Below are 18,598 nucleotides of genomic sequence, written 5' to 3'. Positions count from 1 at the left end.
GGTGGGGCTAAGCTTACTGTACAGCCTACTGCGCCAAGAGGGGCAGAAGGGCCCCTTTCAGGATTCCTTTGCTCTTCTCCTGTCAATAGGCCATCACTCAAGGGGCTAAGTGACAGGACGATGTGGAGAAACGTGGGCTGCAGCACTTCTGGGGCCGAGGGCAGGGTGGGCGGCACTGGGGAGCACAGAGGAGTGGACCTCACTGAGGCCAGGGGCTTCTAGAAGCTTCTGCAAGAAGGGGCTCCTCACCCATGTCTTAGCCAAGAAGTGGGGCAGGCAGGTGTGGCACAGGAAACAGCCAGGTCAGAGATAAGAGATGCTCTGCAAAGCCCTGCTGGATCCCCACGATGGAGCGTCCTATGCATGTAGGACCCGAGAGACGGCAGGGGCGGGCGCATCCCTACGGATGTGTCTCCATTTCTGGGCAGAGACATCTGGGGTCTCACCTGCAGCTGAGCCAACCAAGAAATTATATTTACTTTTTAGAGCGAGCCTCCAACAAATTATACATGCACTTGAGAATGAGCCCTCCCCATGTCTTGAGAGATGAAGTCCAGGGAGGCAGCTGGAAAGATCCTCCTGCCCTCACTCAGGAGAGATGGTGGAGCTGGGAGAGGAGGAAGCACTCCCTGGAACCTAGCAGATGGACTTGACTCAGCAAATAGATGCAACCTTATGTGGGGGGTGGGGAGGCCCAGGGAGGCATACAGGCCAGTGGTCTTAATCCTGGCTATATACTGGAATCCCCCAGTAGACCTAAAATATAACAGTGCTGGACTGCGCCTCATTCCACGGTTTGTTCAGAGTGGGCAGTATGGAGTCTGTAACACTAAACACACAGGATTGGGAACCATATATCTAGGCTGTTGTTAGCCATGATGGGGATACATGAAAAGGAGGTGCACAGATACCTTCTATACCATAGGATAGGCACTCATTAAATGCTGTTAAAATGGAGCGTGACCCAGTTGGCACTCAGGGGCACTCAGGAGCCAGCTGGGTCACACTTTCATTTTAATAGGATTTAATGAGCACCTATTCTGTGACAGCTGCTAAGATACAGAGGCTCCTGAGATACAGAGATGACAATGACCTTCAGAAACACTGAGCAGACATAAGAAAGGCAGTCTGGCCTTCACTCCACCATTCATTCATTCATCCATTCATCCATCCATCCATCCATCCATCCATCCATCCATCTCTCTGTCTACACTTCCATCCATCCACCATCCATTCGCCATCAATCCATCAATCCATCCATCCACCCATCTGTCCATCCATTCATCTCAGTATCCATCCATCCATCCATCCATCCACCCACCCACCCACCATCCATCTATGAATCCATCCATCCATATATCAATTTCTCATCTATCCCTCCATCCATCCACCATCTACCTCTTCTTCCCTCCTTCCTCCTTACCTTCATCCATCCATTCATCATCCATCTCTCAATCCATCCATCTGCTTGTCCATCTGTTTGATTGTCCATCCATCCTGTATTCCTCCATTCCCTCCTCCACCATTACTAAGCCCAGGTGGCACTACTCTCCACCTTACTACCTCACCATCCTTATCATCCTCTCTAAACTGTCTCTTTCATAGGGGCCTTCTGTCCTGCCTGTCCCATCCTGGTCTGGGACCTACCCCACTAAAGCTACATGGCTTTGATCAGCAATCCCAATCCCAGAGTAGGGGAAGGGAAGTGAGCCCTTAACTGCCATGATGTTTCCAGGGAGATGTTGGGTGCTGCTGCATTACCAATCCAGATGTTTGGTTTTAATTTTTCTCTCTAGGAGACCTCGATTGTGGTAGGAGAAAAATGCCCCAGCTTTGGACACAAACAGACCTGGATTCAAATCCTGGTTTTGCCAATTTCTGCCTAAATGACTTTAGGCAAACTCCTTGACCTTGACCCTTGGAGACTCAGTTTCCTCAGCTAGAAATGGTCAATAATATTATTTACCTCCCAGGATGGCCATGAAGCTTAAAATAGATGATTGTACCCCCCAAAACAGCTACAAAGTGTTTAGAATAAATAATATTATTTTGAGCTTTGAAGACTGGCTGAGTTCTCAGCCCCGTCTACTTGCTGGGTGGGCAGACCCAAGGCCAGGGTCCCACCCTCGTAGACTGTCATCTGTAGGTGTGGGGTTGGCCTGGCACTGGGAGGTGCTAATGCTCCTCAGAGGATTCTAGGTATAAGAGGAAATGAAAATCTTTGGACCCCAATTCACTCTGCCAAAAGGGAAAAATTAAGCTGAAAGCTGAGTCATGCAAGGAACTAAGATAGCTACAGATAAAAGGTAAAAACCCCCACAGGTAGCTCTCAGTGTTCACCTTATCAAGTGCTGATGTACTGAGTGCAAGAGGAATACATAACTGACTATTCCCCTACCTGCTCCTTTTCTTTTGCAACATGTGGATTCAGTAATGTGACCATGCCCTCCCTTTCTTCCCTCCAGCCTGCTTTTCTCCTTTAAATATTGATGCCCTTAAAGGCATCTTTGGAAAAAGGCAGAGACCACCAATTGTTCCTGTGGATTTGTGTTCCTTTTTTCCATGTATGTCTTTAACCTTAGCAAAATAAACCTCTAAATTGATTGAAACCTGTCTCAGATACTTTTTGGATTACATAAGGGTCAGTCCAGTTTCAGAACCATGGATTTAGGGTTTGCCAAACTGACATGATTTTTACAATTCCCTACAGGGTCAATGTGCAGATTTAAAGACCCCCTCCACTACACCTGGGGTAGGGTCAGGGGATCCATATGTTTAACAAGCAGCCTGGAGTCTCCTGATAACCTGGGCAAGCTTTAAAAAGCCCTGCAGACATTCAGATGAAACAAAGGTGCACAGAATCCATATCTCTGCCATTTATTAGCTGGGGGCCTTGGACAAGGAAAGTACTCGACCTCCGTATTCCTCAGTTCCTCAACTGTAAAATGGAGACAATGACTGTGATTCCCTCGTGGGGTTGTGACGGAGGAACAGGGGATATATGTCATGGGATCAGCACTGGCATTTTGGCCATTCTTACCGTAGCACCTGCCATCTTGGTGACAGCCTGGACACAAAGCCTTCACACCTTTGAAGTGGCCATAGAGGGGATGAGATGTGGACGGGGAGGAGGCATTCCAACTAAAGACCCCTGCTTTGGGCCAAAAACACATGTATGTCTGGTGTCTGGCGTCCTCTAGGTTGTGACTTTTTTAGATACTGGTTGTCCTGCAATTGTGCACTGAGAATCCACTCTATGGCCAACATATCATCAAAGCGTTTGGCTCAGCTAGGCTGTTCCCCCAACCCAAGGGCCCCATGAGGAAAGGAGTGAGGGTCCCACCCCCAACACCAGCCGCTGGAGGGGCTGCCCAGAGTCCCTCAGTTCTCATAAACTTACGCTTTGGAGTAATTCAGAACAAAGTCCACTCCTTTTTCACTATCAAACTGAATATCACGGGGTAAATCCTTGTGGCATTTGGCATCGATGCTCAAGGGAAAGCCAGGGTTCCACTCCATCCATCTGAGCATGAGAAAGGAGAAGAAATTGGGTTAAATGCCGGCCTTTTGTCTGCCCCTTCAGCTGAGGGCTGCCCACACTGTCAGACGGTGTTACACAGGGAGATTGATGTACCCACAATTAAAGTCAACACATCACAGGCTGACCCTGTGTCCAGTAAGCTTCTGGGACCTCTTCCAAAGTCCAGTGGCACCAACTTTGCTGTGCCCTGAGCATCAGAGTGGGAACCCTGAGACTGAGCTTACAGTGGTACAGGTGCGCACCACTGCATAAAAAGTTCTGAAGGTAGTCTAGGGAGACCTCACTTACTAGAGGTGACACTGAACAGCAGAGGCCTGCCTTGCCAGTCACTGGAGGTAGAAGGCGTTAAGGCTGCCCAGCCACGCCCAACCTGGACATCCACCATTCTGCCAGCTTGGTCAGTGTGTCCCCTGGACTGCGTGCATGTCCTGCATGTGGCATTTGGGGAAATGGGACAGTTCCTATGCCTTCACAATAGGACGACAAGGCAGCAGGTGGCCTGGGAGAGGGACCCAGACACAGACGGCTAAAAGGCTTCCCTCTCTCACCTGTTGGCTAATAGCAGGTTTAGAGATTATTACAATCAAAACAGCTTCCCCAAAGACAAGCCATGCACTGCATCCAATAAACATGCTCAGATTCTGACTTCCTTGAAACTTATCCTGTGGCATTGGGCATTTGCGTTTTCAAAAATGTTTATTTTGCTTTTCTTTTTGTTTACTTATTGACTAAACTTAAGCTGTGAAAATGTCAGAGGTGTTTGAACCAGAGCAACTCCATCTTGAGTAGGGGCTGGGTAAAATAAGGCTGAGACCTACAGGGCAGCATTATCAGGAGGTTAGGCATTCTAAGTCACAGGATGAGATAGGACGTTGATGCAAGATACAGGGCACAAAGATCTCGCTGATAAAACGGGTTGTGATAAAGAAGCCGGCCAAAACCCAGTGAAACTAAGATGGTGATGAAAGTGACCTCTGGTCATCCTCACTACTCATTATATGCTAATTATAATGCATTAGCATGCTAAAAGACACTCCCACCAGTGCCATGACAGTTTGCAAATGCCATGGCAATGTCAGGAATTTACCCTATATGGTCTAAAAAAGGGAGGAACCCTCAGTTCCTGGAATTGCCCACCCCTTTCCTGGAAAATTCATGAATAATCCACCCATTGTTTAGTACATGATCAAGAAGTAACTATAAGTATGCTCAGTCAAGCAGCCCATGCTACTGCTCTGCCTGTGGAGTAGCCATTCTTTATTGCTTTACTCTCTTAATAAACTTGCTGTCTTCCACAATGGTTGAACTAGTTCGCACCAACACTGTAAAAGGTGTTCCTATTTCTCCACATCCTCGTCCAGCACCGTTGTTTCCTGACTTTTTATGATCGCATTCTAACTGGTGTGACATGGTATCGTCATTGTGGTTTTTTGATTGCTTTCTCTGGATGGCCAGTGATATGAGATTTTTTCATGTTCGTGGGCTGCATAATGTCTTCTTTGAGAAGTGTCTGTTTCATATTCGTTTGCCCCTTTTGATGGGTTGCTTGTTTTTTCTTGTAAATTTGTTGAGTTTTTGTAGATTCTGGATTATTAGCCCTCTTGTCAGATGAGTAGATTGCAAAATTTTCTCCCATTCTGTAGGTTGCCCTGTTCACTCCTGATGGTAAGTTTCTTTTGCTGTGCAGAAGCTCTTTTATTTAATTAGATCCCCATTTGTCCATTTTGGTTTTTTGTTGCCATTGCTTTGGTGTTTTAGACATGAAGTCTTTGCCCATGCCTATTCTGAATGGTATTACCGTAGTTTTCTTCTAGGATTTTTTATGTTTAAATGTCAATATTTAAAGTCTTTGGTCCATCTTGAATTAATTTTTGTATAAGGTATAAGGAAGGGATCCATTTTCAGCATTCTACATACGGCTAGCCAGTTTTCCCAGGACCATTTATTAAATAGGAAATCCTTTCTCCATTTCTTGTTTTTGTCAAGTTTGTCAAAGATCAGATGGCTGTAGATGTGTGGTATTATTTCTGAGGGCTGTGTTCTGTTCCATTGGTCTATATCTCTGTTTTGGTACCAGTACCATGCTGTTTTGGTTACTGTAGCCTTGTAGTATAGTTTGAAGTCAGGTACCGTGATGCCTCCAGCTTTGTTCTTTTGGCTTAGGATTGACTTGGCAATGCGGGCTCTTTTTTGGGTTCCATATGAACTTTAAAGTAGTTTTTTCCAGTTCTGTGAAGAAAGTCATTGAATCTATAAATTACCTTGGGGATGGCATTGAATCTATAAATTACCTTGAGCAGTATGGCCATTTTCATGATATTGATTCTTCCTATCCATGAGCATGGAATGTTCTTCCATTCATTTTTGTCCTCTTTTATTTCACTCAGCAGTGGTTTGTAGTTCTCCTTGAAGAGGTCCTTCACATCCCTTGTAAGTTGGATTCCCAGGTATTTTATTCAGCTCAGAGTGACTTTGATGCTGCCTTGTAGTTGGACAGGATTTATGGGCAGAAAAAGCAGCGTGATGTACGGAAAATGGAAATGAGGTACAGAAAGAGCCAGATTGGTGATGGCTCAGCATTTGCCTTACTTGAGCCCAGTGTGAACAGCTGGCCACTGTGAGTAGCTGAAGTCTGGCTGCTGTGATTGGCTGAGACTTGGTTACTTGCTATGAGAGTAGGTGACAGTCTGTTTACATTTCCAGTTAGGTTACAGTTCACTATGTACAGAGAAACTTTTAGGCTGAATTTAAAATATGTAAGGAGAAAGGTTTAAGCTCAACTCATTAACACCTAGAAGAGAGAAGGTGTTCATTCAATAACTAATTATGGAGCACCTACTACGTGCCAGGAAGTGCTTTGTGCAAAATAGAAGAACATGTAACCCCAATACAGGGCAAAACTACAAAGAAATGGAAGCCATAAATGAAACTATGAGAGACATATAAACCAAAAATAAAATTCTAAGCCCCACAACTGACTGATAGACCCTTCCCTTGGCCAAGGGCATTCCAAAGTTAACCTGAAAAATTAGTTCAGGCCATAATAGGGATGGGTGGCTAAACATGCTTCATTGTACTCTCCTCCTTCCTGGAATTCAGGCACAGCTGATCAGCATTCACATCAACACAGAGATGTTAAGTCCAATAGAACAGACTCTTTAAGATTGATAAGAAACATTTACAATTGATTCTACCTGAAGCCTGCTATCTGGAGGTTTCATCTGCATGATAAAAACTTTGTTTCCACAACCTTTACTCTTAACCAAGACATTCCAAGTTTTAGATAATAATTCTTTTAAACAGTTGCCAATCCAAAATCTTTGAATCTGCCTATGACCTGGAAGCTCCCCTCCCCCAAGTTGTCTCACCTTTCCAAATTGAACCACTGTCCATCTTAACATGTATTGACTGATGTCTTATGGCTGTCTAAAATGTATAAAACCAAGTACCCCAACCACCTTGGGTGCATGTTCTCAGGATCTGCTGGGGCTGCATCATGGGCCATTGGTCAGTCATATCTGGCTCAGAATAAATCATTTCAAATACTTCACAGAGTGTGACTCTTTTCATTAACTGACATGAAAGCCACATACAGATGTAATAAGCAAGGAGGAAGAGCTCCAAAAGGAGAGAGAGTAATATATGGAGAAGTGAAAAAAATCAAAGAAATAAAAGAACTTCCTTAAGTTGAAAAATACTTCAATATCTTAAGTCTGTGAAAGGAAATTAAATTTTAGGACCCCACACTCATTTAGCCAAAGGGAAATGTCGAGCTGGGAACTGTGTCATGCAAACCTGCTTCCCCCTTTTGGTTCCTAAATAAGATGGCTATGATGAAAAGCTACATGTCTCCACCATATTTTGCTCACAAGGAAATTCCTAGTGAACTGTTAAAATTTCACCATGGCAATGCAAATTGATCGCTTATCTTTACAAGTGCAGTCACCCACCAGATACAAATGCATATCTGATTGTTCCCCTGCCCTATTTTGTCTATTTTCTCTTATGTAAAATGCAGATTCCCTGCATTTTTCCTCTGCCCTATTTGTTTATATCATCTTATGTTAAAAAATGCAGATTCACTGAGCCAGACAAAGGCATGAATGACTATTTTTCCCTGCCCTGCTCTTACATGAAAATTGTGTACTTCTCAATATCCCGCCCTTTCCCCTTTAAATTTGGAGTCCTCAAAATCATCTTCAGAGAAAGACATAGAGCTGTCTCCCGGGCGTGCATCCTTAACTTTCGCAAAGAAGTCTCCTAAAATGATTGAGACTCATCTCATCATTTTCCTCAATGACAAGTCCTAGGTGGAAAAAAAAAAAAAGGAAAAAGATACACCTAGGTATATACTGATTAAAATTTAAAATGTCCAAGAGACAGGAGAACATGAGCGAAAGAGAGAGAGAAGGAAAGAGATGCAGAGAGTGAATGAGAGAGGAAGAAAGTGGGGGAGGGAGGGAGATAGAAACTCTAGGAAATGAAACAATCAAACTATCATTAGATTTCTCCTTTGTCATTCTGAAAACGGGAAGACTGAAGTGTATACAGACTTTTTTTAGATCTTCATCTAAGCCTCTCATATTATCATCAATGAGGGCAGGGGAATTTGTTTTGAGGGGATGGGTGGGGGGACAGGAGGACAAGCACAGACTCAGATCTTACACTACACATGGACCTTCTGAGGAAATTAATTGAACGAGTTCAGCTGAACAAAAATTAAATTAGAATGAATCAATAAACTCCTAAATACAGCAAAGAATATTCATTATAAAACTACAGCAAATATAATAGTAAACAAAGAAACAAAAATATGAGAGCGATGTTCATCACTACCACCACTACTTGTTTTGGGAATTCCAGCCATGCAATAAGAAAAGAATATCAGTGGTGTAGATAATGGAAAGTAAGAGACAAAATTATTATCATTTAGATAATATGAGCACATTAACTAACCAGGCTCACTAACAATAAACAAACAAGAACAAGTGATTAGAACCAATGAAAGAATTCAGTGAGAGACCAATGTACAGTAAATGTAAGAAACAAGTAATTTACATTTATCCCAGCAACATTTTTGCAAACAGAAAAATATCCTGCTCAGAACAGCAAATGCTACATGTAGAGTAGCTAGAAAGGTGAAGGACCCGCATGAAGAAAACTAGAAATTCTATGGAAGGACATGACACAGGATCTAAAGAGGAGGAAAGACATGCTGTGTTCTTGGATAGAAAGACTGAATCTCACTAAAATGCCGACACATAACACAGTTATGTGAAATTCAAAGTAATTCTCATTATGAAAATCTTAAGAAAGAACAGTGAGATATGAAACAGACATTAACATTTATTAGAAAGTTATGATAACCAAAAAATCGTGCTGGGGTCTGAAGTAGAAAAATAGGCTAACACATGAAGTGTAGAAACAGACCCAGAAACTATGTGTACATAATACAAAACTTGCCAACACTTATCCAGTGCTTTCTACGTGCCAAATACTATTCTCTGTGTTTTCATGGTTTAACTTATTATCTCAAAATCCCTATAAGGAAGGCACTGTTATTTCCCCCATTTTATAGCTGAGGGAACTGAGGCACAGACAGATTAAACAACTTTCACAGGACTGGAGAAAGTGCCAGTAAGTGTGAGTTGAGCCCAGACACTCAACTCCAGAGCTCATGACTGCCATCCTATGCCAGCTTGTACTGTGGGTGTCATCATCCCTGTCATCCAAGTCAGGTGGAAGGACATCATCCCTGTCATCCAAGTCAGGGAGGAATGCTACCGGGAGAGTTCCACCCCTACTTTGCAGCATGTATGAAAATGTGGCAGGAGTGGGGCATGGTGGTGCACCATGCTACTTGGTGCTCCCCATCATGCTACTTACACTCCCCAGCTGCTTGGGAGGCTGAGGTGGGAGGGTGGATTGAGCCTGGGAGTTTGAGGCTGCAGTGAACCATGATCATGCCACTGCACTCCAGCCTAGGAAACAGAGCAAGACTCTGTCTCAAAAAAAAAAAAAAAAAAAAAAAAAAAAAAAAAAAACCAAAAAAACCCCAGAAAATAAAAAAAGGTAGATGAATGAAAGGTGCAAACTCAAAGAGGAAATTATAAAAGTATCAGACAAAATTACAGGGGAAGTATTTGTGTAACACTGGGGTGGGGAGGGCTTTCTTAAGAAAAGTAGGAAACCCAAAATTTATAGATGTAAACAATACATGGTTAATAAAATAAAGAACCAAAATCTCCTGTGGCAAAAGCAACAGAAGACAAATAATAAATGCTATACATATGTAACAAATGGATACTATCCTGATATAGAAAGAGCTCCTTTAGATTAATAATTGAAAGAACAATAGTGGAAAAAAAAAAGCTTATAAATAGGCAATGCAGTGATGCTTAACTTATTAGTGGTCAGGGGAGTGCAGATTAAAACAACCATAAGGTCTTAGGGATTTGTAGACTGTCAAACAAGGTCATCGGGTACTGATAAATGTATGGATGGGTAAAAGTATCTTTTCATACACAGTTGGTGGGACTGCAAATTACTATACAATTTTGTGAAAGGATTTTTGTTGGTATTTCTTAAAATGAAAAAAATGCTGATTTGTTCCAGCAATCTGCATTCTGGAAATGGATCTGCCAGTAACTAAAGCACCAGTACATCAAGATGTTTGTACAAGGTTGGTTCTGGCAGCATTGTTTGTACTGCAGTACCCAAAACAGACACACCTACAAATGGGAAATGAAATGAATGTCAGTGAATAGGGGAATGGCTGAGTAAATTATGGTACATTCCCAGAAGGCAAGAAATAGTAGCAGTTTAAGAAGAGGAAAATAAATGAGATACTATTTCACACACAAGAATGAAAACATCTGAAGATGCGAAGTGTTGATGATGCAGGGAAACAGTGAATCTCAGAAACAGTTGCTGGGGTGTCCACTGGCAGAATGCCTTTGGAAAACAATCAGCAATATCTAGAAAGCTTAAAAACACATGTGGTCTGCAACCCTGCAACTCTACTTCTTGGAATATTCCCTACAGTAACTCTTCCATGAGAGCACAGAGAGACGTGTGAGAAAGCTCATTGTAGCTTGGTTTGTAACAGCTAGAAATTAAAGACAGCCCGCACGCCCATCAGCAGGAGAGCGGATGAGTGGGTTATTCAGATACTAACGTTCCATGAAGAAGTTAACTGCATGAACCACACCTGTCCGTGTTAACCAGATCCTCTTCAATATGTAATGATGAGTGAAAAGTGCAGGTCACAGAATGATTAGATTAAATTACATCGATTAACAAACACCCACACTTTGCCATTTACTGCCGTGTGTGAGTGTGCATGTAACACAGACAGATGTGGTCACAGTGGGAGAGCACAGGCTGTGGGCTATGACCTGGGTCTGCTTCTCCTTTTCCCTGTGTGGCTGAGTGAGTAAGGAGGGCCGGCGAGAAGCACCAGCTTTCTGACATAGTGGGGACTATTCTTAGTCATTGCTTTACTTCCAAACTCTGATCTAGAAGCCTGAGGAATCTTGTGAGAAAGAGGAACTCTAGGATTGTGCAGACAGTGCAAAGTTCAGTGTTTCCTGAACGGAAGCAAAGGAGGGTTTCTGAAAAGGACAGATGAGTGGAAGGAGGAAGAAAAAAATGATTAAATCTAAGAAAGGGGGAAACTATCTCACCAGAAGCCCCCTGCTGCAACATTGTGATAATGTTAAGCAGCTCCCAGAGAATTGGGCTAGTTTGTGTTATCTTAGATGAGTAGATAGCAAAGTTTAATTAGATTCCCCACTAATTCATACTAAAGTGTCAATGGCTTATAACAAATTAAATGAATTTTACAGGCATTTTATCTTAACCCAGATTCACAGGCCAGAAGTACTCCAAGAACTGGCTTCAGGGGCTTTGCCAGAGGTGGCTGAAACAGCGAGGGAAGTCGAGGAAGAAGCATCGAAACAACAGCCCTTTGGGATGGGAGGCAGAGCTCAAGTACAATGTGTGCACTGCACCAGGTACAAAAGTCTGGAAACACATCATATGGTGCCTGAGCTGAGAGGCTTGTGCACAAATACTCTAAAACAAATCACACATTTATATACCCTTAACATGACCCACAGCACAGCAGGTTACTCTCCCACACTTGACACTAATGGCATATAAGTTTTATTTTTGATTTTTCAATGGGGAAATAGAATATATAAAATATGTATGGATATGTATATATGCACACACACACTCACACATGCAGAAAAATGTACAAAACACCTGTATGACCACCATCCAGGTCAAAAATCAGAACGTTGTCCGTACCCTCATCCCCCACCCTTTCCCAATCAACCCTCCTTCCACCCCCGGTAATCACCATCGTCAGCTTTATGATAATCATTTTCTTGTTATTGTTTAAGGTTCCGCTATGACACACCTCCCTAAACAATTTAATTCCAAAGTTATGAATTGGCCAGACATGCTCCTGGCTTCTTTCCTTCAACACTGCGTCGGTGAGGTTTGTCCATGTTAGCAGCAGTTTGTTGATTTTCCTTGCTGTGTAGAATTTTCCTTGACAATTTATTTATCTATTCTACAGCTGTTGGACACTGAGTTGTTGCCATTTTTTGGCCATGATGAGTAACGCTGTTGTGAGTATCCAGGTGCACATCCACACAAATTTGGATCCCACTATAGGATTTCTGGGTCGTAGATTATAGTGTAGCTTCAGTTTCACTAGATATTGCTAAATTGTTTTCCACGGAGGTCATATCAACTTGTCCTCCTGCTGGGCAGTACGTGAGTGTTCCCAGCCCTCTGGATCTTCTTTAATACTCAGGTGTTGTCAGTTGTTGAAGTGTTGCCCATCGGGGGGGCATGTGTGTGGTAGTAGCAGCAGTTCACTGTGATCTTCTGATTCCTAATGAAGCTGAACACCTTTTGTATACTTGCTGCTTATATTTTGTACAGTGAGTACTCAAACCTCTTGCCCATTTTCTAGCGAATGCACTCCCCTTCTTAAAAATTTGCAGGTCCAGGCCGGGTGCGGCGGCTCAAGCCTGTAATCCCAGCACTTTGGGAGGCCGAGACGGGTGGATCACGAGGTCAGGAGATCGAGACCATCCTGGCTAACACGGTGAAACCCCGTCTCTACTAAAAAATACAAAAAATTAGCCGGGCAAGGTGGCGGGCGCCTGTAGTCCCAGCTACTCGGGAGGCTGAGGGAGGAGAATGGCATAAACCCGGGAGGCGGAGCTTGCAGTGAGCTGAGATCCGGCCACTGCACTCCAGCCTGGGTGACAGAGCGAGACTCTGTCTCAAAAGAAAAAAAAAAAAAGAAAGATTTGCAGGTCCTTCACATGCTAGGCATAATTCTCGTCAGTCACTCCATGACTTGCCTTCACTCTCTCCTGGTGTCTTTCAATGAACAGAGTGTCCTTAACATACCAATCTTTTCCTTTGTGTTTAACATGTTCTGAGCCTTGTTTGAAAAATCCTTTTAGCTTGAGACCTGGAAGAATCATCATCTGTAGTCTAAATGTCTTACAGTTTTGTCTTTAACTTTTCAGTCTAATCAACCCCAAGCTGAGTCTCCTGAATGGCAAGAGGTGGAGTCCGATTTCTTCTCCTTCTCCTTCAGCCCTCTGTGCTGGCAGGCCCCTGTCCTCATGATGCCTGTCTAGTAGCCCAGTGCCACCCATCAGCTGAGCCCTCCATAACAGACCCAGTAACCACATATGTGTGGCTGTTTCTTGTTTCTTTATTCTGTTTCATGGAATGTTTTTGATGAAAAGGGGGATGGAGCTAAAGATAGTTTTGAGGATGGGGCAATTGTGTTCTTGGTGTGGGATTTCTCACCCCTTGACAGGGTGGCTGGGCATAGGGGAAGAAGGAGCTACTGGGCTGAGAGATGCTGTTGCAACTTAGAAAAATTAAGAAAAATGAAGATACTGCTCAGCTATGGCAAGTGTTTGGTGAAATAGGGACTCTTACATGGCTCATGAAAACTGGTTAAGATTTTTGAGAAGAAATTTGTCAATGTATACTAATAACTTTTACTATTTAGTAATGTCACATCCGGGCATCTATCCTAGGAAAATACTTAATAATGCATACAAATTTCACATACAAGGGTTTTCACATTGCTTATAAGAATATAAAAATTAGAAACCTCCTAAATGTCCAGGGAGGCCGGGTGTTTAAGTGAATGATGAGGCATTCATTCAATGGAATATTACATAGAAACTAGAATAATGTTTATGAGGAGATTTTGAAAATATGGGAAAATGATTTTGCTATCCTGCTGAAGTGCAGCAAGGAGGATGCAAAGTGGTATATATAGCACAATCCCACATTTAAAAAGTGAATAAGACAAAGTGAAAACAACTAAACATGAATTATAGGTATTTTTCTGCTTCTATATTGTTTTCCTTCTTTTACTTTTTTGAGTTAAAAAAAAACCCAGATATACTACATATTCCTTGTAAGAAGTTCAACTATTGAGGAATATGTAGAAAAGTATCACAATATTGACTCCCAAAGGCCCCTCTGCAGCCCAGGTAACTTCACTGTCCTTACAGAATGATTCCTTCCACTTCCTTCCCTTGGAAGGAGACACAGACTCAAATGTTTCCAGGGGCCAAAGCAGGAAATGAAATGAGAGAAAACCTTGATATAGACAACAGACAGGTGTAGACTGGGGAAGCCTGAAGAATATCTCTGTTTACTCAAAAGTCAACAATGATCCATCAAACACTTGTAGAGGCTGGATACAGCCCATCAGCCACCCATTTCCAGAGGAGCACTCTGTAATGTGTTATTATCTTCCAAAAAGCTTTATTGAGATACATTTACATACCATTAAATTCACCCCTTAAAAGTATGCTATTGAAAGATTTTAATGTATTTGCAGAGTTGTGTGTGTAACCATCATTATAACCTAATTTTGAAATAATCTCATCCCCAAAGGACACCTCGAACCCATTAACACTCACTCCTTGTTCCCCCTCCCCAACTCCTAGTCCTAGGTAACTACTCACCTACTAATCTGACCCTGTGGGTTTGCCTATTCTGGACATTTCATACAGATAGAATCATACAATATGGGGTCTTCTGTAAGTGAGTTTTCCATTTAGCATATTTTTGAAGTTCATTCAGTGTTTGGCATGTATCTGTAGTTCATTTCATTTCTTTTTTTTCTATTTGAAATGGAGTCTTGCTCTGTTGCCTAGGCTGGAGTGCAGTGCGGGAATCTAGGCTCACTGCAACCTCCGCCTCCTGGGTTCAAGTGATTCTCCTGCCTTAGCCTCCCGAGCAGCTGGGATTACAGGTGCACACCACCACGCCCAGCTAATTTTTCTATTTTTGTAGACACAGGGTTTCACCATGTTGGCCAGCTGGTCTCAAACTCCTGACCTCAAGAGATCTGCCCGTCTCAGCCTCCCAAAGTGCTAGGATTACAGGTGTGAGCCTCCGCGCCCAGCATTCATTCCTTTTTAATGCCAAAAAATATCCCATTGTATGGATAAATTATATTTTGTTTATTCATTCCTCAGTTAATGGAATTTAGCTTGTTTCTACTTTTTGGCTATTGTGAACAATGGTGCTATAAATAACGTGTGTACAAGTTTTTGCATGGATGTATGGTTTCATTATTCTTGGGTAAAGGACTAGGAATAGAATTGCTGGGTCATATTGTAGCTGGGTTTAAGATTTTGAGGAACCACTAAACTGTTATCTGAAGTGGCTGCATCATCTTACATTCCAGTAGCAGCATCAGGGTTCCAGTTTCTCCACATCCTTTGCAGCACTTGTTACTGTTTTTTTTTATTCTAACCATTTTAGTGGGTGTGAAATTGTATCTTGTGGTTTTGATTTGAAATTTCCTGATGATTAATAATGTTGAGCATATTTTCACATGCTTATTGGAGATTCACAAATTTTCTTTGGAGAACTATTTAATTAAATCCTTTGCTAATTTTTAAACTGGGTTATTCACACAGAATATTTTTAAATTGAGTTGTCAGAGTTCTTTATATATTCTGGATACAAGTCCCTTATCAGACATATGATTTAGATATTTTCTCCATTCTGTGGGTTGCCTTTTCACTTTATTAATGATGTCTTTTGAAGTACAGATCTTTTACATTTTAATGATGTCTAACTTGGCTACTTTCTTTTGCTGCCTGTGTTCTTGGTGCCATATCTAAGAGGCTTTGCCGAACCCAAGATTATGAAGACTTACTCGTATGTTTTCTTCCAAGAGTGTTATGCTGCTAGCCCTAACTTTTAGATCTATAATCCGTTTTGAATTTTTAAATTTCTCTAGCAGCGTTATTGAAATATGTCACATACTATAAAATTTATCCATTTAAAGTGTTCAATTCAAGGATGTTTAGTATTAATTTTTACACGATGGACAACCATCAGTTGTAGAACATTTTCATCCCCTGCAAAAGGAACACTGTATCCATTAGCTGTCACTCCCATGAACACTTCCTCACTCCCTGCCCCTAGACAACCAGTAATCTACTTTCTGTCTGTACAGATTTTTCTCTTCCAGAAATTTCATATAAAAGGAATCATACAATATATGATCTTTTGTGACTGATTTCTTTCACTTAGCATAATGTTTTCGAGATTCATCCATGTTGTAGCAAGTGTCAGCATTTCATTATTTTTTCATGGTCAAATTATATAGATATATTATATTTTATCCATTCATCCATTAATGGACATTTGGGTTGTATACACCTTTTGATAGTTATAAGCAATGCTGCTATAATCATGCATGTACAAGTTTTTGTGTGAGCATATGTTTCCATTTCTGTTGGGAATATGCTTAAGAGTGGAAATGCTGTCATATTGTAACTCTCTGTTGAACAGTTAGGAGCTAGCAGACTCTTTTTCACGCAGCTATGCCATTTTACATTCCCACTAGCAGTGTATGAGGGTTCTGATTTCTCCACATCCTTGTCAACATTTGTTCTTGTCTGACTTTTTGATTCTAGCCATCCTAGTGAGTATCAAGTGGTATCTCATTGTGGTGTTGATTTGCATTTCCTAGATGACTAATGGGTCCTTGGAGAAATATCTATTCAGATCCTCATTCATTTTTTTCATTTTTTAATTGGGCCATTTGTCTTTATTGAGTTTAAGAGTTCTTTATAAATTCTGGGTGGAAGGCCCTTATCAGATATACAATTTGTGAATATTTCTTCCATTCTGCGGTTCGTCTTTTCACTTTCTTGATGGTGTCCTTTGAAACATAAAGGTTTGTAAATTTGATGACATCATTTTATCTATTTTTCTTTTGTTGCTGATGCTTTTGGTGTCATATAAAGAGTCCTTTGTCAAATCCAAAATTATGAAGGTTTACTCCTGTGTTTTCTTAAAAGAGTTTTATAGTTTTAGCTCTTACATTTAGGTAGGTATTTGATCGATTTTGTGTTAATTTATGTATGTGGTGTGAGCTAAGGATCCAACTTCATTCTTTTGTATGTGGCTATCCAGTTTTGCTAGGGACATTTTTTGAAAAGACTATTGTTTCTCTGTTAAATTGTCTTGCTGCTTCTGTCAAACATTAATTGGCCGTAAGTGTAAGGGCTTACTTCTGGACTCTCAAGTCTATTTCATTGATCCATATATCTATCCTTATGCCAATATCACATTGTCTTGAATACCATAGCTGTGTAGTAATTTTGATATTGAGAAGTGCAAGTCCTCCATTTTTGTTTTCTTTTTATCAAGATTGTTTTGGCTATTCTGGATCTCTTCTATTTCCGTATGAATTTTAGGAACACTTTGTCAATTTCTGCAAAGAAATCAGCTAGAATTTTGATAAGGGTTGTGTTGAACCTGCATATTACTTTGTTATGTACGTACAGGTTATTACTTTTTTAAAATTGCTGTTTTAACAAAATTAAGTCCTCTGATTCATGAACATGAAATGTCTTTCAACCTATTTAGATCATTTTTAATTATGTTAAACAATGTTTTGTAGTTTCATTGTACAAGTCTCAGACTACTTTGTTACATTTATTCATAAATATTTATTGTTTTGATGCTATTGTAAATTGAACTTTTTTTTTACTTTTATTTTCACATCATTGGTTGTTAATATACAGAAAAACAATTGATTATCTTGTATCTTGTAACCTTGTTTGTTTATTAGTTCTGATAGTTTCTTTTGGTGAATGCCTTCAGATTTTCTATATATAAGATCATGTCATTTGTAAATTGTGATAGTTTTACTTACTGTATTCCAGTGTGGGTGCCTTTACTTATCTTTTTCTTCCCTAACTGACCTGGCTAGACCCTCCAGTACAATGTTGAATAGAAGTAGCAAAAGTGAACATCCTTATCCTGTTTCTGGCTTCAATCTTTCATCATGAAGTATAATGTTAACCATGAATTTTCTTTTTTTTTTTCTTTGCTCTGTCACCATGCTGGAGTGCAGTAGCATGATCTCAGCTCACTGCAACCTCTGCCTCCTGCATTCAAGCAATTCTCCTGCCTCAGCCTCCTGAGTAGCTGGGACTACAAGCACATGCCACCACACCCAGCCACTTTTTGTATTTTTAGTATAGATGGGGTTTCACCATGTTGGCCAGGATGGTCTCAATCTCTTGACCTCGTGATCTGCCCACTTCGGCCTCCCAAAGTGCTGGGATTACAGGCATGAGTCACCGCGCCCAGCCTAATTGTGAATTTTCAAACCTTTATCAGGTTGAGGACATTCTCTTCAATTCCTATTTTTTGAGTGTTTTATCATGAATGGGTGTTGGATTTTGTCAAATGCCTTTTTTTGTATGTCTACTGAAATGATTATGTACTTTGCTTTGTTCTTTACTCTATTGATATAGTGTATTCAATTAATAGATTGATAGATTTTTGGACGTTAAACCAACTTTGCATTCCTGGGCTAAATCCCACATGTTCATATTGTTTAATGCCTTTTATATATTGCTGAGTTAGGTTTGCTAGTATTTCATTGAAAATGTTTATATCTATATTGCTAAGGGATATTGGTTTATAGTTTTCTTGTGATGCCTTTAGTTTTGGTATAAT

General features: G+C 41.1%; 1 protein-coding gene across 1 annotated transcript in view; it reads right to left on the bottom strand.

The window, feature by feature from the left end:
- The window catches only part of ALOX5 (arachidonate 5-lipoxygenase), a 65,518-nt gene that overhangs the window by 33,272 nt on the left and 13,648 nt on the right, over positions 1 to 18,598 (bottom strand). Inside the window, exon 4 of the mRNA XM_017862228.1 lies at positions 3,401 to 3,523. Coding sequence (XP_017717717.1) covers positions 3,401 to 3,523 — 123 coding nt within the window. The remainder of the gene's footprint in view (positions 1 to 3,400; positions 3,524 to 18,598) is intronic.

Source organism: Rhinopithecus bieti, unplaced genomic scaffold (assembly GCF_001698545.2).
Source record: "Rhinopithecus bieti isolate Rb0 unplaced genomic scaffold, ASM169854v2 scaffold_64276, whole genome shotgun sequence".
In the NCBI taxonomy this organism is placed as follows: Eukaryota; Metazoa; Chordata; class Mammalia; order Primates; family Cercopithecidae; genus Rhinopithecus; species Rhinopithecus bieti.
This window is presented reverse-complemented; position numbering and strand designations above follow the sequence as displayed.